The following is a 20,543-nucleotide window of genomic DNA, read 5'->3' on the forward strand; positions in this document are numbered from 1 at the left end:
ATAAATCAAATATATTTAAAACAGTTCGTTCAGTTGCGGGCCTGCCTCTACCCGAGGCTGGGTGCATTATGAATAAAGACAAAAAAATTCTTAATAAATCATTCTTTATTTCCATCAAAACAGTATCACTCTTCCGAGATCAGCTTTCGTTCGTCCACAAGCAAAAACAGTCGAAAACACTCAGCACGCAGGCTGACGTCACAAACAGCAGCGCCTCGCGCCGGTTATTACTTCAGTTCATTTCACAACATCCTCCCCCCCCTTGAGACTCAGGTTGAGTCTCAAACTCATAACAAACATTATTTAAAAGATCAAGTCTTTTTGGAGCTTTTACAAGTCGTCCAGAGGAGGAATATTGTTGCATCACCATTTTATCAGGTGCAATTCCCTTTTTTAACGTACACCCAGCACTAGAATTAGATTCCTCTGCACCCAGTTTCTTATCAGGAATTATGTTTCTATCATTGGACTGTATCTCCAGAGGAAAGATGCGTTTTATTGGTCGTATAACTATTCCATGCCGGGTCTTAAGTTTAACCGTACGAATCTTTCCATCACGTCCAGGGATCAATTCTGTAATTCGGGCTAAAGGCCAAAATAAACGTTTTCTGTTATCATCCCCCATCAGTACTATTTCTCCTACTACAGGTTCCCGAGATCGTTTTTCATTATGCTTTTGAACCAGTTGACTAAGGTATTCTTTTCTAAATCGTTGCCTCAGATCATTTAACAATTTAGATCTATACTTTAATCTCTTATTAAGACTTGACGAATTTAATTCATCAAGATCTTCAACATTGGAATTTCTGTTCTCGATAAGAAACATGGCGGGTGTCAGAGGTACTAATTCTTGCGGATCTTCAGAAACATAAGTTAAGGGTCTAGAATTAATTATAGTTTCACAATCACAAATAATAGTATAAAGTTCTTCATATGATAACACTGATTTACCTAAAGTACGTTTCAGCAATTCTTTTACTGTACGAACCAACCTCTCCCACCAGCCACCCCACCAAGCTGCAGTAAATGGAATAAATTTCCAGATTATCCTTTCAGTGCCTGTTTCCTTTAATACTTTAGCCCAATTTAGTTTTGATAAATCATTAGATGCACCCCGAAAATTTGTCCCGTTATCACTATAGATTATTCTAGGGCGTCCGCGCCTAGCAACAAATCGTCGAAGCGCCAGGAGAAACGCATCAGTAAAGAGAGAATTTACGAGTTCAAGGTGAATGGCACGGTACACAGCGCAGGTGAACAGCGCGATCCACACCTTTCCTCCATTTTTTAAAAACAGCGGTCCGGCCAAATCAATCCCTATGATTTCAAATGGCGCACAATCCGTAACTCGGTCTGGTGGCAGAGGTGTCGGTTCGCTTGACATAGCCTTAGTTTTAAATCTTTTACAAACGATACAGTTAAAGAGGACATTTTTAATGGCTTTTCTAGCTCTGACTATCCAAAATCTTTCTCGTAATATGCATTGCATTATCTGAAGACCAGCATGACAGTTCTTATTATGCACATTTCTGATTAATAACTTAGTGAAATCACATTTTTCTGGTAACAGTATTGGATACAGAAAGGATTCATTGTCATCTCTATTTAGTATTCTCGTTTTAACTCTTAGAATACCATCATCATCAATAAGCGTTTCAATAAAATTATAATATTTCTTATCAGATAATAATTTTGAACCAAACGAATTAAATTTTTCTCAGAATTTTCAATTTCATACTGTGAAAGTTCAATGTTTCCGTTCTTTTCAGAACCACCTTTACAATTATTTACAAATCTAAATATCCATGCAAACACTCTAATCATTTTATCATAATTGGATACACTGATTCGATGCCAAGGGGGTGCGTCTTTAGATAGATCAATATTCACTCTTTTTATCTTTTTTCTCTCCAATTCTACTTCTTCATGCAAATAAATAATCTCACCAGTGGGCCAGTTTTCAGGGCAATCCCACCATCTAGACCGAAGCATTTGCTTCGCAAAACATCCGCGCGACAACAAGTCGGCAATATTTAGTTTCCTTGGGATATGTTTCTATGAATGACCTCGCGTCAACTCTCGAATCTCTTTAACCCTATTTTCGACGAAAACGGACCAATTTCCTTGCTCTGTTATCCACCAAAGGGCAGTGGTTGAATCAGACCAGAAGGTAACTTTTAAATCGGGCAAACTGAGAGCCTTGATAATAGAATTTGCAAGTCTAGAACCTATACAACAGGCCATTAATTCTAAGCGAGGAATGCTTGAAGATTTCAAAGGCGATACTCTAGACTTCGCCCGTACGAGATTTATTTTTACTTCAGAATTAAATATTGATCGAACAAAGACGCACGCTGCATACGCCCCCTTGCAAGCATCCACAAATATATGTAATTCAGACGTGTCATTCATAAGCAAGTATCGAGGCAAAGTAACATCTTTCAAAACATTAAGTTCTTTAAACCAGTTCAAAAATATATTTACATCATTCGGAGACAATTCATCATCCCATGCAATTTTCACTTTCCACAATTTTTGCAACAACAGTTTTGGAAGCAATGTAGTTGGCGTTAATAAACCAATAGGATCAAAATTTGTCTGCACAATTGCCAAAATTGTCCTCTTTGTGATTTTCGTATCACAGGTCAATGTATCTGTGTCTGTGCAGCACTTCAGCATATCATTATCCAAATTCCAAATTACCCCCAAAACGGAAGTATCCCCTGAATGTTTGTCAACATTTGTACCAGCCACATTGCCTTCAAAACCGCGCAAGTTAAAACATCCATTTGACATGATTAATTTGGAATGTTCAATAAACGTAAACTGTTCATCAATACTAAAAACACTAGATAAACAATTATCAACATAAAATGACGATTTCAGTTTTTGAGCAACTTCACTATATTGACGTGGACAGTTTTCTAATAGATGCATTATAGATGCGTTCAACAAGTAGAGGCTCGAAGAAACTCCAAACACAACTCTGCAATGCCTATAAATTAATTGCTCTTCATTGCATGGGAAAAAATCTGAGAAAATCTCTATCTTTAGGTGCGACGGATAACATTAAAAAAGCCTTTTCAATATCGGCACTAATACCAATCGGATACATTCTAAAACGATCTATAATATCAGGTATTAATTCAATAAGATTTATTCCTTTACACAAACATTCGTTCAAAGAGAGTTTCCCTTTCTCAGATGCAGAAGCGTCAAAAACAGGACGAATTTTCGTGGTTTCACTTCCTAATTTGATTACAGGCCTATGCGGCAAATAATGACATTCATTATTCAGTTCGGTTTCTGGTACGCGTTCAATAATATTCAACCTTTCCCATTCCTTGAACACATTTTGATAATCATCGAAAAATTTACTACATCTGAGTTTATAGTTCAGCTTTTGATACCTTTTCCAGGATAATTCTTTATTATCGGTTAAATGTGTCATATCACATTTCCACGGAAGTTCTACTTCATATCTTCCATCTGGAAGAATTTTCATTTTGTTCTCAAATTCAGATAAATTAAAACTTTCATTCATTTTAACAGTTTCGTTTGGAGCGCATATTCCTATTTTTTCAAGTTCCCATAACTCATTCAGAGGAATTCTCCTGACATGCATTGAAAATGTTTTCAAAATATTATCCTTTTCACCCGAATTTCGTTTGCCAAATACCGTCCACCCAAGTTTCGTTTCGACAGCCGTTACCCCGGACTATAATTCAATAGAATTTCCCGTCAATAATTTTCCTATAACATCTGCTCCGATTAAAAGGTTAATTTCAATTTCCTTTCGCGATGGATCAGAAAATTCGATTTCTTTTTCTTTTAATTCATTCAAAATCTCTTTATCTTTAACCTTAGGAATAAAACCGCAAATCTTTTTTTCCGATAATGCCTCAAAACTACATGCGAATGTTCCTTTTAAATTGCTGACCTCGACCGAAAACACTTCATGCTGTTTAGGTTTCGTTTCGTCCCCCCCCAAACAGTGCATGTATAACTGTCTCCTCCCGAAGTGGAGATGCTTTAAGCTGACTCATCATATTTTCACTAACGTAGCTACTTTGGCTTCCGCTATCAATTATGCAGCGAATAATTTTCTCGCGACCTTAACACCGAATTCGAACGCAAAGCGTTTGCAAAAATACAGTTTCGCTTCTGCCACAGTTAGAAAGAGAACTCTCTTTTGAAACATTTATCTGATCATTATTTTTTAGCTTTTGATTACACATTACATCAAAATGATTACAACTTTTGCAAATAGAACAACTTAACTTACCTTTGAAAGGACAAAATTTACTAATGTGACTCGCTCTTTTCAGACAAGAAAAACAAGCACCTTTTTTCAACAACAATTGTTGTTTTTCAGCTAAAGTCATTTTTTTTGCAGAGTAACATTTTTCACTAAAATGTTTCTTTTCACAAAAATTACAGTTTGGAACACTCTTACCTGAATTCTCAAGACTTACTACAGCTGATGCTGTTACGGGATCATTTTGCTTTACCTGTTCGTGGTTAAAATCTTTCTTCCGATGGTTCTGTTGGGAAGCGAAACCAGTTCTTGCGAGGAGAACCATCTCTTCCCCCTTAACTTCATGTTTTAAGAAATTCATTAAATATTTCAAAGATCGATTCCCTTTAGTTTCAATGGAGTCGTGATTTCTGCTTCTTTCCCATGCCATCAATACTTCTTCTGGTAAGCAACTTTCCACTAAGGGAGTCAAAAAATCCCCATATTCTTCTTGGGTTCTCCCCAAACTTTCCAACGCTCGCAATTTTCCTTCTAGTTCATCATACAGGGAGGGTAGATCCGTTTTTGCTCTTCCGGTTACAGCGTTCTTCATCTCTAGGCTTAACAAGTCTCTCACATTAATTTGCACAAGTAAATCTTCGCGTCCAAATCGCTCTCTTAGTTGTTCGATGGCTTTAGGATAATTAGCTTCCGTTGCCGGGAAGCTAAGGACTAGGCGTTCTGCTTTCGATTTGGGTTCCATAGCCTGCAACAGATACTGCATTTTATCTTCATCCGCGATACTTCTGTCGTCGTGGATTTTCTGGAACTGACTCCAAAAAGTCAGGTAATCTTTAGCTTCACCACTGAATTTTTTAAGCTCAATTTTAGGCAATTTAAATTTCCTAGATTCGGAATTATTTGAAAGAGAGGAGGCTTGTATTTCCGCATCTATTTGAGCACACTGTTCTAGAAACTTACCTCGATAATTCTCCGCTTCTTGAAAATCATCACTAAATAATTTTTCTCCATCTTCAGTCTGCAGAATTTGCTGCGATATAGCACTCTGGCATACGTCAAGTCTCTGGAATTTATCACAAAGTTAACACTTCAAAATCGAAAGTATTTTTAAATCTCTTACTTCTTTAGTTAATTCACTTTCGGTTTTTCTTGAGGTTTGCGTAAACGCAATTCTAAGTCCTTTTCTTTGGGCCTTTAAAGCGATCAAATCCATCTTCAAAGTATATTCAAAATCGAAATTCAATATCAAAAGTTCAATCGGAAAATTCTAATTTAAAGCAGCCGGGCCCACCGAGGGTACCATTATGTTACGAAGAACACAGAAAATATATAAATCAAATATATTTAAAACAGTTCGTTCAGTTGCGGGCCTGCCTCTACCCGAGGCTGGATGCATTATAAATAAAGACAAAAAAATTCTTAATAAATCATTCTTTATTTCCATCAAAACAGTATCACTCTTCCGAGATCAGCTTTCGTTCGTCCACAAGCTAAAACATTCGAAAACACTCAGCACGCAGGCTGACGTCACAAACAGCAGCGCCTCGCGCCGGTTATTACTTCAGTTCATTTCACAACACTTATATTTAGGAAAGAATATTTAGGCCTTCTGGTCAAAAATAAGAAGGATCCATCGTCAGAGCTACGGTTGGGTGAAATTGTCCTGATAGATAGGAGATGACATCAAAAAACGGATGCATTGGCCTTTAGCTAAGGTCATTCGACTAATTCCTGGGAAAGATTCAATTTATTTAAAGATTTAATGTTATTTGGTATTTCCTGGCTAACTTTATTGGGTTATTCGCTCAATTTAAGAGATATCTCACACTGGGTGTTATTTTCAGAACCGTTTCGTGGAAAATGTGTTGAAAGCTTTCTATAAATAACTTTTAAATATGGAAATTAATATGGACCTTTCGCTCGCTTTTACAAATTAATAATTAATATTTAAACTGAAAAATCATGCTGGTCACCTTCTTCAATAAATTATCTTTTTCTTTCCTATACTAACTTCAAATTTTGTGAAAATTCAGTTCCGCGACCTTACTGTAAACATTTGAAGGGTGAATTTAAGGATCGGGCAACGTTACTTACGGACATGGCTGGCATTAGTATCTACTCCGGACGGCTTTTAGGAAAAAATATTAGGACATTTTCGTTTTCTCGGTTGTCTAGGATTACTCTTAAGGTATAACAGTGTTTTCCAGCATGTTGCCCACATTTTTAAATCATTATGTTACATAGTTTGCTTTTTAAATCATTCTGAATAACGTATCTGAAACTAAAACATTTGTACCTATATTAACATGTGTTAGCAGTCATAAATATTAATAAGTATTTACAACTGCTGATTGAACTTACATTTTGTATTAAATAACACTGTAGGTAATCTAATGTATAAGATTACAAGATAATCTATTAATTGCTTAATTATTTTCATATATGTGTATGCTAATAAAATCACTAACTTAATTTTTTAAAAATGTGCCTGTAGCTATATTATTGATTAGTTGAAAAATAAAATTTGTAAAGAAGTTTTTTTTTAACCTTGTGACCTTCCAATGAATTTAATTATAAGCTCCAGTTTTTATTTATAATTTGTGATCTTCAATTATTTATTAGTACTTTTAATTAAAGTTAAAAATAACTTGAAACTATGAATGGATAAAAGGTTTATTATCCATTAATGGAAAATATACCTGAACATAAAAAAAATAAGATGTTATCATAAGAGTTGGTCATTTCAATAATTCAGAATTTAAAATAATGTTTTTGGGTAGATTTTGAAAGAAATTATATAGGTTTTGAGGGCAGTCAAACCCTCTTCTCTCTTCACTGATTTCTCATCTTCAGGAGGTTAAAAATGAGGTTTTTTTTGCCAAATGTTTATTTTGCTTCTGAAGAAGAAAGATCTAATTCTTTTCAAAATCAACACAGTTTTATATAGAATTAATGCCAGAACTAAAGTTCCTTTTCTGGTGAATTTAAAAGTTTATATTAGCCTTTTTTTTTCTTCTTAATTATTATGATTAGTATTCATATTTAGAAAAAATTTAAAAAATGTATAGTACCTCTTAAACAACTGAAAAATTAACTACTTTAATAATTTTAGATTAATATTTTTAATATTAATGGAAATAATGATATGAATATCAAGTATGATTCTTGTGTCTTATTTTAGAACAAGTCTCACTGGACACGATACTGTGCAGCTGGTATGCATTTGATTTTCTATTATTAATTACATTATTTCTTTTAAAATTTTTGTTTACATTGCCTTTATAGTGAATACATAAACAGTATTTTTACAAATTTCCAGGGCTAAAGTGCATAATCCCCCACTTATTTGTTTGGCGCTTTTTACAAGATTAAGAAGAATTGGATTTTTGTCAATTTTCATTGACTTTTTAAATGAAAATTGTTCGATGTGTGCATGGATAAAGTCAAGGGAGTGCACAATGCCATTTTTGTGCAATTCTGGGATGTTTTTTTAAGTGAAACTAGGTCAATGTGTACATGGATACCGAATGTGCAATTCTTAAAAATGTGCCAAGCAGTGGGCGATTCTACACTTTCCCAGTGTTCCAGTTTTTTAGTAGTAAATACTAGCAAGTTTTAGTAGCAAGTTTGCAGGTAGATAGTTTTCCTTTTAACTTTATTGGGTACTTTTCCATTAAATGAGCATCACAAAATCATAAAATGTTTTTAATTATAACAGAATTAATAAATTTTAAATACATTCACTGCCACCTTCTCGTCTGTAGGTAATTTCCAGATTGATAAACTGATTTGCTATTTTTCTTTCTCCACCCCCTTGTAAAAACATGCTTTTTGTCAAGTAATGTATATGAATGTTTTATGCAGTTCTACAAAAGGTTGCAAACCATAACACGTGAATATTTGGCTCTTTCACTTTCAAAACCAGGGTGGCTCAGCTGATCACATTGTTGCTGTCTTTGACATGTTATCACACATTTTAGCAATGCTTTTTCATAGTGCCTATATAATGGAAAAGTATCCTTTGATTTTGGATAATGGAAGTATTGATTTTTTTATCTTGATTTTTAAACTTTTCTGTCGTTGAAAAAATTTTCTATTATTAGTGACAAAATGCAACTTTTTCCAAGATCCTTCTATGTTTATAATATTTTGTCATATTTTCTTTTCATAGAATGTATTTATAGGGCAATTTTGTATCATGTGCAGATTTAAGCAATGTTTAATGAAGACAATATACCTAATGATATATTTTTCTCATTTCTTTCATTTAGGCTCAAGGTCACTTTTTTTAATTAAGTTAAATAAGTAAGTATACATATACTTACATGTGTGATTGTGATTTTTGAAAATTGAATTAAAATATAAAATGCACTAATTTATAATGTGTAATTCACACAAACACTTTTTTGTGTCTGTGTGAATTTAAAAAATTAAGACAAAAGATATGATTCAATCCTTGTTAAACGCACACATATAAAATTAACACATGGAGCCTACTCTGTCTTTGCTATACATCATAGACTATGAATATGAACAAATCTTGTGATGCCACTGATACAAGGCCATAATTAATCAGATAATACTAAATTTTAAGAAGTTTGTACTAATAATATCTGAAATTCATAGTAATAATGGAGAACAGTGTGTCACAGGTACAGGTACAGGTACAGGGACTGAGGAGAGTAAAATAATAGCAGTCAAACCTGTTTTATTGAATATTACATGTCTGAATGATAAAGGCCAAAATATGTTAAATGAATGGACTAGGAAAAGCTTTAGTTACAAGTAGGATATTGTGGTACTGAAGAATCAGTCTTTTGCCAATCTGAGTTCAAGAAATGACAGGTCTTTTTTAAATCAATTAGTATGTTTTTATTTTGGTTCGTGGAAATCTGAATTAATAAGCGGCTGAGTTTATTAACCAGTGAGTTTAATAAACATTGAATATTGTACTTTAAGTGTATTACATAAATATACTTTAATAAAGTCATATAATTTTTTTTCACATTGAACATTCAAAGCTGAACAATAATTGAAAGTTTCTGCTAAAAATATTATATTGTTTATCCCTTCTCTAAAGCAATATATATATATATACCGTCTTTTTCTGAAAATAAGACATCCTCCGAGAATAAGCCCTATCGTGATTTTCGGAACTTTTTGTAAAATAAGACATCCTCCGAAAATAAGCCCTATCATGATTTTTGGAACTTTTTATAATATAATTTGTTTTTGTATGTAATTCAGAATTTTATTTATGACGATGCTCCAGAAGAAGGTGACTGTAATTGAATAAATTTAAATTTCTGTATTCTGTGTAAAATAAATAAAAATATGTAAATATACTTTTATTTTTGCCCTCTTCCGAAAATAAGCCCTATCGCGTATTTTGGACTAAAAAAGAAAGTAAGACAGTGTCTTATTTTCGGAAAAAGACGGTATATATATATATTTTTAATTGAATGCCAAGCACCTTTCAGCATTGTCTACTCCTAAGGCCGGAAGTGGTGGTCATTTTATTGTCGAGGCACCTAATAGGCGGCCACTGTTATCTACTGTGAGAGGACAGACAATTTACATCCATGCCTTTCGCAGGATTCAAATCTGGGGCTGTGTGTATTGCATTTGGCTCTCGTAACCACTATACCATTTGTGCAGCAAGCAAGAAATATAGATGTTATTTTATTAACTGCTAAAAAATCTGGACTTTTCATATGAAAATGCACATCAAATTTTGCTTACAGTTTAATAGTTGATAAAAACCATGATATAGAAATAAGAAAATGTTTCTTTTTAAATTTTAAATAGATTTTTTTGTTTTACTTGATTACATAATTATTTACTTTATTTTTCAGCACATATTCTCCCTCTGTTATATTGTCTTCTAGGAACTTTGAAAGTTGCTGTTACATACACACAAGTCAAAATTTACGTATGTTTTATAATATTTTTATTTATTTATTTATTCATGATTTTCTTAATCAGTATTTTTATCTGTTCTTATGATGCTTTACATTTGAACCTAATTTTTGATATCTGATTCTAAAGATGCTTAACAAGGGAAACATATGATCTTTTTCTATTCATATTCATATAATTATAGATGACTTTAAAATATATGTATGAGTAAAGAAAGAGCATATGTCTTTCAAAATTAAGCAAGAAAATTGAGGCTTAATGTCTTAAGTAATATTCTGTTCTTGGTAGGAGCATTGTTAGTTTTATAGTATATAGCTGCAGAATTTAAGTTCTTAAATTCTGCTGTTGTAAATGTTTTCTTTCACTTGTTTTCTTAATGCATTTAATGTTATTTTATTGTAGAATAAAATTTAGGTGTTTATCTTCTTTAATGTCCTTATTAAGAGAAAATAGCATTGGTTTAGTTTGAGCATAAGAAGTGATGGAGAGTATAATAATAAAAAGAAACAAGTGTTCTTGTAAATGAGATTTTTCTCAGGAATAACTGAGATTCCTGCATTATCACTTTCAAACACCTGCTGGCTGGGAAATCACCACTGTGACCAATAACAATGCATTGATTGGCAGTGTATTGATTTTGTCTTTAATTACATTTTCAGCCTTTGAGCAGTTGTTGGAGGGGAGCAGAGTAGTCTCTTGAAACATTTGCCTCCCAGTGCTAAATTCAGCTACCCGGTACCTCCATAAATTCTAAAGAATTTTACTGCCATTAAACTTTAAAAATTACGCTATCTCTAATTTTTGGTGCTTGATGCTTCTAACAAGCAGGAAATTTCTCCTTTGTGGACCCTAAATTCAGACATGATGGGGCAGGAATTAGAATTTTTTTGTTTTTCTGTCTGACCTAAAAAGTAAGTGAAGCCAAAATATTGCCATGTCTACATATCACTATACTAGATTTAAACTGATGATCTAAAATCCAAAAATTTTCAAACTCCAAAATTACTGAAGTCCTGACTCTTTCGGATCTTGCACTCTGTTCTGTAATTACTTAATAACTATAAATAAATAAGACTAAAAGTAATACATTTGTCATCTGGGCAGCCGTAATATTTTCTAAGCTTCCAACAAAAAAATTTGAAGTTATATGTTGTTTCACATCAGCATATATGTCACTAGCTACATGTCTTAATTTTTGCTGTAAGTAGCAACTAGGTAAGTAATAACTATGTAAATTCTTAAGGCAATTCTGCAGGCAAATTTGTTTCTATGATGACAAAGACGATAGATATCATGCGATAGAGCTTTTCTCAAAATTTATACTTTTGGCCGGTGGCATTTAATAACAAGATTATGAAAAAGTCTTCTTTACTCATAATGAAATCACTCGGAAATATCGAGAAGTGGTATTGTTGTGGTAGATTTAGTGTTAATGAGGGTACATTATGAGGAGACATATCACATAAGAAATATGTTTATAAATACAACAACTGGTATAAAATTTTTTAATGAATTATAATCCTTTTAAGCCATTTTAGTTTTATAATATATTTTGGTGGGAAAATGGGAAGAATTAGGAATTTATTTAGGCAGACTCTTACAATTTTAAAACATCAGAACGTATGGACTTAAAAATCATTCAGAACTGCTAAACCATGCATACTTGCATATATACCCAATTAAATAATAGTAAAAAAAATGACTCCCAAGGCTTCATCTTAGGATTATCTTGATGAAGCAGACTGTTATGGTTAACAGTATTCTGCATGGAATGATTTTTTTGGGGCATATACATTAGTAATTATAGAATGTGATTATTATTTTTTTCTAAATTTGTAATTAATTTTTCTTTTAATGCAGTAGCTTAGTATTTTTTAGGTTCTCTCTGATTATCATTTCATCCCTGACAAGCATCACTGGGCAAAGCATTTTGTTGCCAAAGTAGGTAACCTAGAATTTTATAAAAATGTATTTATCTGGTAATCCACTAATGTTTGCACACACTAATGCCAGTGTGTATTATTGTGTGCTGTTTTCAAATAGGAGGGTCATGTTTATGGTTTCTGCTCTGAGATTTTTTCATGAAAATACCTTATTCTAAATTTGTGCAAATCTCTGGTGTTTTTTTTTTTTTTTTTTTTTTTTTTTTTAAAGTTTAAACAGATTGATGTGTACACGAAGAGCAGTGGCAAGTTGTTCTGCAGTGCAGAGAATTCTGTAATTCTCTAATATATTTTTTTTTAAGTTAAAACAGATCACTGTGCACATGGGAAGATGATAGGAAAAAAGAAAGTTAAAGATTTTATTATTGATATTTGTTACGTATCTAATTTAGTTAATTTGCTATTTTATGTAATTTTCAGTGTTTTATTGTGGATGTTTTTTACAGTTTTTTGTAATTTTTAGTGCACTGCTATTTTTTTAAATGGTTACTGTTTTTTGTGGTGTTAGGTTGGCGACAAATTTGTCACCAGTGATTTCTGACATTGCAGTAGGGTTTGGTGGATAATCAGAGAGTACCATTTTTTATAATTCAATAGGCTCTTACCTACTGAAGTATTCAGCGGTGGCAACAACTTGCTGAATAATCAAATTGCACAAATTATTCATATCAAGCAAAAGACTCTTTTTATCTGTATGTAGTTACTACATAAATAATATATTTTCTGCTTGTATTTATAGGAAATGAAATCAGAGAAATCAAAGTTCCACAGCTGGCAGAATCTCTAAGTGAAGGTGACATAAGATGGGATAAAGGTGAGAAAGATATAGCATGTAATTTCATTTCATTCATTCTTTTAGTCATTGCCAGATTCTGATGATGGACATAAGCTAATTTAAAATGCTTCAGGTAATGCATTGCTTAAATGTTTTTTAGCATTTCCCCCTTTTTATTTGAATTAAATACCAAGTTTAATGTTGTACTAGAAAAGTATTCATTATTATGATATAAACAGTTTAAAAAAAATTAAATCATGCACCTTCTTTTAGTAATACTTTGCTTACTTTTAATTTTCAAGTTCTGCCAACTGATGCTTCAGAATGGAATTTCTTCAAAATGCAGCTACAATTGTCTGGATATCGTAAATAGTGCTAAATTGAACTTTTTTGAGCACCATTTTCAGTTTTGGAAGCTGAAAGTAGTTAGTGGAATACATTTCATGTGGGAAAGGAATTCAGAACTTAATTTTAGTAGCAGAAACTTGTGAATCATTGCTATCAAATGAACTGGAGTAAAAGATTGGCATGGTTCTTACAGGGTGGGACATAAAATGTATTTGAATGCACAAAATAGGCGGTCTAAAATATGTTTCCTGTGTTTCGTAAACTTTTCTACATGAAATTTTTATAAATAACTTCTTGTAAAATATATATATATATGTGTGTGTATTCTTGATTTGTCTAAATAGTATTAGGGGAGATATATATGTGTGTATTCTTGATTTGTGGAAATATTAGGGGGGGGGAATAAGGCTGCATCTGCTTGGACATACATCTGACTAAATAACTCCAGATATCCTTTTATGTCTTTGCATCAAAATATTATTATGGCTGGTACTGTTTATTATCAAATTATTATTAAAATTGTACTGTGCCAATTATTTTATTTCTTTAGTAATATGTGCCAAAGTATTATTAAAATTGACGAGTTCTCCAGAATGCTGTAAACCACCCTGCCGATAACCGAAATCATATTAGCACCATTTAGAATCATAGTCTTCTAAGATGATTTCTAATATACAGGGTGCATAAGAGAGTCCCTTTAACCTGAAAATTCTTGCAAATGGAGAGAGCTACAGCTATGCAAATAAAAGAATAATGTAGTAAAGCAACTATGCCCGACCTAATGCAAACAACAGCAGCGTTGCAAGTGGGAAAATTTGGAATATACACATTTCAAATCGAAAACAAAAAGAGGTAGAACAAAGTTTCCAATTAGAAAGTTTTAGAGCGTCAATTAATTAGTACGGAATGATATTTGGTTCACACGGATAACATAAATTGTCACCTGTATACCCAAGATACAGTCAATGCATTCCATTTTGTGTAAACATTTGAAAGGAATAGCTATAGGTATTAAGAAACACATACCTTTTTATTGAAAGGTACATAAAATACAAACTTACACTACAAGGCAGCAGATGGAATTGGATTACGGAATCGTGGAAACAACAGTGTGTGACATTCTAAAGCAAAAAGACAAACTAGTGAACTTTGCATCAATGTCGGACAGTGCTTCTGTAATGAAAACGCGAAAAACTTTGAAGGGTTCTACCTTTGATGAGCTAGACATGGCATTGACAGAGTGGTTAGCTCAAGTTCGAAAAGTGGGTACTCTTGTAAATGGTCCTATCATTGCGGCGAAGGCAAAAACCTTTTTTGAGTTGTTAGGCCTGAAAGAAAATTTTAATGCGTCTTTTGGCTGGTTGACTCGCTTTAAGCAGTGACATGGAATTCAAAAAATTGGACTTCATGGGAAGAAACTTGGTGGTGACCAACAAGCAGCCGACGATTTCCACCATGAGTTTGAAGAATTTGTTTAAAAAAAAGAGCTATCTTTTGAACAAATTTACAATGCTGATGAATCGGGACTTTTGTGGAAATGTCTTCCCACTTTAGCATTTGAAAATGAAAGTAAAGCGGCGGGTCATAAAAGCAGCAAGGAAAGGATCACTATCACATAACGCTACTGGTGGACATAAACTTAGACTTGTTGTCATTGGAAAGTAAAAAAAAAAACAAGATCTTTCAAAGGCATAAGGATAGAAAATTTGCCTGTTAATTACTTTAACTAAAAAAAAGAATAGATGAACCGAAACATTTTTCAAGAATGGTTCGAAAACATCTTTTTCCTTCAAGTGCATAAACATGTTAAATAAAAAAAACCTGCCTGAAAAAGCTGTGCTGTTGATAGACAGCGCACCTTCTCACCCAGCAACACACATGCTAAAGTCTACTGATGGACAAATTTTCTCTTCCCCAACGTTACTGCACTAATCCAGCCCATGGAACAAGGAGTTGTTGCAACAATGAAGAGAACATATGGAACCAAGCTGCTAATGACCAAAATCGAAGAAGGTTATGATCTGAAAGAGTTTTGGAAACACTACACAATCTTGGACTGCATCTGGATGGGACTCGGTGAAACCGTCAACCCTCATAAAATCATGGAGAAAACTCATGCCTAATGTTGAAGCCAACAACAACCTGACCCCTTTGAGTTGTGAAGAAGAGAATGAAGATGTAGACATGCCCATGGCAACTCTTGCTGATATGGTGAAAACAGTTCCGGGTGGTGAGAACGTCGATGCTGAAAACATTAACGAGTGGTTGCAGTGTGACATCAACGAACCTGGCTTCGAACGCTTGACAGATGACGAAATTGTGAAGAAAGCAATGTGTAAGACAAATAATGAAGGACAGCCAAGAGAAGGCGAAGAATAGCCTACTGTGCAGATGCGGAAGACTCATGAAGCGGCTTTGCAACACGTCGACGGATTGCTGAGCTATATGGAAGAACAAAATGACGTGGAGTCGGCCGAGAAACTTATGCTACGAAAAATGCAATCTCAGATCAAGAGAAAATGCTTCCAAAGCAAGAAACAAACACAAATGACTGATTTCTTCAAAAAGGTGTAGTTTTACAGTTATGCTTTTGTAATTACATAACACATTACAGTATTAAAACAGTACATATGTATTAATTTTTCTGTGTGTCCTTCACGCCTCTCGTAATTATACAAAGCACTTTTCTGTTTTCATTAACAAAATGCATTTTAGGTTAGTTTTGGGTGATATACTAAAATATTAAGCATTAGTTAAACATTTTCTGCTGTTTATTTTACGTTTTATTGTGTATAAAATGATTTTCCAAAGTTGGAATGACTGTCTTCTTGCTGTATCCATTTTTAGCTTTTTTTCGGATTATCTGCGATTTTTGTTATTTGCGGTGGCTTCGCCACCCAATTCCGCGGATAATCGGGAGTGTACTGTAAAACTAAATTCTTAACATGTAAATAAAAAGCTGACTGCAATTCCCCCTGAAACTGTTTTCCTGCTGCTTATTTAAAAGAAACCATACAAAAGTATGGTTTCTTTTAAAATGATAAAAATCATGTTAATTGTATAAGTTAAATGCTCAGCGTGACCTTCACAGGTGGTTTGTCTTTTAATAAGAAAAAAACAACCACTAGGTGGATAAATAAATCCATTTTAAAATTCAAGGGACTTCACTTTTTAGATGCATTAGGAAGAGGAAAAGGAATCTGAGTATTTAAAAAATTTTCAAAACTTTGTCTTAAAATGTTAGGGAAGGGGGAATATACGAGAGGGAAATACCTGAATAAATACAGTTCAGTACAAAGTCTTTTATCGCCGGGACTTCGGTGATTCCGGATTTTTTTTTTTTTTTTTTTTTTTTTTTTTTCCGGATTATAGATCATCAATTTAAATCTGGTAAGATGGCATGCAGAAATTATAAAATAAAAATTATGAAACCATAATTTATGAAATAAAGAGCAATTATGATCTAAAGGGTATCAAAATTTACAAAAAAAAAAAAAAAAGAAGCTTAATATTTGTTTACTTTATTAAACATTTCTTTCAATGTAAGTTGTTTAAGTTGCTTCATTTTATGTGCTAATATTTTTGCTTTAATTCTATAAACAGACATAATTTCTTGTTCAGTTACAAAGTTCCGCTTTTCAAACCCTGTAATTTCTGTGCCGAGAATACCGACTAACTTGTCAATCGAAATTTTTTCGTTTTCACTAACCTCTCTGTCAATTTTTTCATGCCTTTATCCATTTTTTGCAGCCACTCCACTTTTTGTTTGATAGACATAGAAACATGCTTTCGCTTTGTAGATCCTTTGGCAGCTCCAGAATCGGAAACTCTTTTTGACATAATCGAAAGTTCAAGCTTACTTTTTATAAAATTGCTCTAATAGTCTGCAAAAAAAAAAAAAAAAAAAAAAAGTCGAATCCAATTAGAAGATTAAGGAACAATGCAATCTGCAACATTAACTGAAATAGATAATTAGGTAATTTTAGCCTAGCTTGTACCGTCCGTTATACATTAAACGCACATGCGTAAATGTATTATGTGCATGCGTAAAGGTATTATACGCATGCGTAAACGCTATGCATGTGCAGAAAGTTTGTATCTTATTCGAGGCTCGGATTATAGATCATTCCGGATTTTGGACGTCTGGATTAAAGACTTTGTACTGTATTTGCTTGTTTAGGTTATATCATCATAATCTTTTTTGGTTTCTTATGTGCAGAGTAGTTTTCATGAAATTTTGCACACACACACACATATTTGCAATTACAATTTACTATGAACTCCGATTTTTTTTAAATGAATGGATATTTTTTAAAATTTAGTAATGAAGTTTTTAAAAGTAATTAGTAATGAGTTTTTCATACATATCCTTTATTAATTAAAAAAGTATGCATGAAAGAATGATTACATTCCAGTTACTTCAAATTCTGATTTAAAATCTTTCATTTTAAGGAGTCCCATGATTTTATTTCAAGCAGTATAAGAAAAGTATTTTTGTATATTAACAAATTGACCTATTTCAAATTAACCTTATTCAATATTAACCTATTTCTTTTGGCATTTGTATTGCTTTTTTTTAATGTTTTGTTTAGAAATAAAAATATTTTTTTATTTAATGTAGAAAGGAGGATTGTATTGCTAGTATATATGTATATTTGTTTGTTTGTTTATTATTACATTGAGCAATTTTTGAAGTACATTGATATTTGCTTTTAGACATATTTTGTTATTTTCAGTTAAAAAAATGAAAACAGTTATTATATTGGAATTGTTTTTACAAATTCAGTTTGCTGTATCAAGTTTCAAAATTTATTATTTATTTGTAAAGGTTACTAGGTTTTGAAAAAAAAAAGTACTATTCGGTTTCGAGGGCCGTAAAAAATCGCCAAACTATTGTTGATGCCAATGCTGCCAAAAATAGTTGCAGCAAGAAAGGAAGTATAATAGTAAATAACTATCTAAGACTGATGTTTTAATTTAGATGAAAGGTTAACTTCATATAATACTTTTTATTATTATAATTTATATGAAAAGGCTAAACATGACTGAATGGGAGCAAAAGAGTAAATAACTATTTCAGATCATTATTATAATTTATATAAAAATTGCTTAACATAACTGAATGGATGCCTGCATTGCTATTTCGCTACCGACTTATCGTTAAAGCATAATTTCATCTCGTTGGTTGTTCAAACGTAATTTTCTATAACGAATGATGCCTTTTCTTTGAAAATATTCTCGGTAAAGTGCAGAATCGCTCACTTATTTGTTTGCTGCTTGTTTTACAAGGGTAAAAACAATTGGATTTTTGTCAATTTTCTTTTACTTTTTAAGTGAAAATAGGTTGATGTGTACATAGAAAAAGTCAAGTGTGTGCGCAGTGCCATTTTTGTGCAATTCTAGGATTTTTTTTTAAGTGAAAATAGGTCGATGTGCACATAGATACTGAGTATGTGCAATTCTTAAAAACGCATTTAACAGTGGGTAGATTCTGCACTTTACCCAAAATTCTATTGCCGCGTTTTCGTCATGGGCAATTCCTAAATTGTTAAATCCATAGGCTATCAAAAAAGGATTTAAAAATTAAACTATTATTTCAATGGCGTCTTAAGAAATATAGAACTACATAAACTTACGCAATCTGAAATCAGAGCGTACGCTACATTTGGCACGCTGTTAAATGGGCGCGTTTGTTAGATTTGGCGCTTTTGCGTGCACATTTTCGCTGCATTTTTTTTATGGCCCTCGAAACCAAATAGTACCAAAAAAAATATTAATTCCTATGAAATAGAAATTAAAAGTATTTAAATTTTATTCTTTTTGTTTTGGATGAAATAATTGTTATGCATATTTGCTGTTTTGTTATTTATACTTAATGGAATAGTATCTTATTACTTTGAGATTTTATTATTATATTAGTATATTTTAATTAATATATATTATTTAATTTTTATTATATATTTACTTATTATATTTAATAATATATTTTAATGTTTTTGGTAGCTGTTGGAGACCAAGTTGCTGAAGATGAAGTGATATGTGAAGTGGAAACTGATAAGGTAATCATTTAAGACTTTCAGAATATCAGTGTGTTGAATTAAAAATACAGATATTTCTTGGAAATAGGTATAGATTGTTCTTAATTGATGTATTGATAAAGTGTTCAAAGAACTTGGAGGTTAAATAGTTTGTTTATTTGATAATCTGTAAGTTTATTTTTCTACCAGTAAATGTGAAGAGTATAAAAACTTAAAAATATTTTCTATAGTAAATTATTACTTTTAATTTATAAACACAATTTTTCATATTTTAATTTTAGATTGGTCATAAGTTGTGATGACTGTAATAATATCAGAAAGATATTAAATGTAGTGTAGTTGTAATCTTATTAAAAATTAAATGTAATACTTTAAAAATGTTTAATTTTTTTAAGTGCATTGAATATAAAATATACTTTATCAAAAATTAAGGAAAATTAACTAAATTACTTTTTTTATAATATTTTAGAAAATAAAAATTTATCATCTTTACATGTTAAAACCATTTTAAGTTGTGTAATTCCAAATTTTCTGTTATGAACATTCGTTGGTACTTATGTATTAATGCAACCATCTTGTAGAAGTCATCAGAATTTTCAGAATATCCTATATGTCTGTAATGGGTATAAGAATTCTTAGTTTTAACAAGCAATGGCACCATTTTCATATTGATTTGAATGTTGTAGTCTGAACTCCAGTAATTTTTAAGCATGATTAGAGACAACAAATCATACTTTTATCTCATGTAAATTAAAATGTATGTTCATGAGATTTGCCTGTAGTGAAAGAAAATGAATTAAAATTTCTGCAGGAATGCAGTTGCCACAACATCACACAAGGGAACAATTGTTTTAAGCCTGTTCGTAAAGTGATAGCCTTAAAATTTCCATCACAACATAATAAGTAAAAAATTATCTATAAGTTTATTGATTGATTTTTCAGAATAAGTATTAATTAAAAATAAAACATGCATATAATAAATAATTCTTTACAATTAATTATGAGTCATGATTCTTTTTCTTCTAAAAAAATCACCAAATTATATGAAGGTAGTTGTGCTAATATTAATATTTAAGCACCCATTCTGTTATGATAATTCTCTTCTATACTTTGGAATCAGAAGTCTGTAATGTTAGCAATGTAACATGATGTTAAGTAAAATTAGTGTTTTTAAATATAAGTTTTTTAAATATACTTTTGAAAATTTGTGCTAGACATACAACATGCTTTGAGTTGCATTATAGTACATAATATATTTTAAC

General features: G+C 32.0%; 1 protein-coding gene across 1 annotated transcript in view; it reads left to right on the plus strand.

Annotated features, from left to right (window-relative positions):
• The first annotated feature begins 6,322 nt into the window (after window positions 1-6,322).
• The window catches only part of LOC118192722 (dihydrolipoyllysine-residue succinyltransferase component of 2-oxoglutarate dehydrogenase complex, mitochondrial), a 54,275-nt gene continuing 40,054 nt past the window's right edge, over window positions 6,323-20,543 (plus strand). Inside the window, exons 1-6 of the mRNA XM_035363730.2 lie at window positions 6,323-6,446; window positions 7,440-7,473; window positions 8,530-8,563; window positions 10,114-10,190; window positions 12,860-12,934; window positions 19,247-19,302. Coding sequence (XP_035219621.1) covers window positions 6,357-6,446; window positions 7,440-7,473; window positions 8,530-8,563; window positions 10,114-10,190; window positions 12,860-12,934; window positions 19,247-19,302 — 366 coding nt within the window. The 5' untranslated portion in view covers window positions 6,323-6,356. The remainder of the gene's footprint in view (window positions 6,447-7,439; window positions 7,474-8,529; window positions 8,564-10,113; window positions 10,191-12,859; window positions 12,935-19,246; window positions 19,303-20,543) is intronic.

This window comes from Stegodyphus dumicola, chromosome 3 (genome assembly GCF_044657685.1).
Source record: "Stegodyphus dumicola isolate Sdum_Otavi_A_Nest chromosome 3, ASM4465768v1".
NCBI lineage: Eukaryota > Metazoa > Arthropoda > Arachnida > Araneae > Eresidae > Stegodyphus > Stegodyphus dumicola.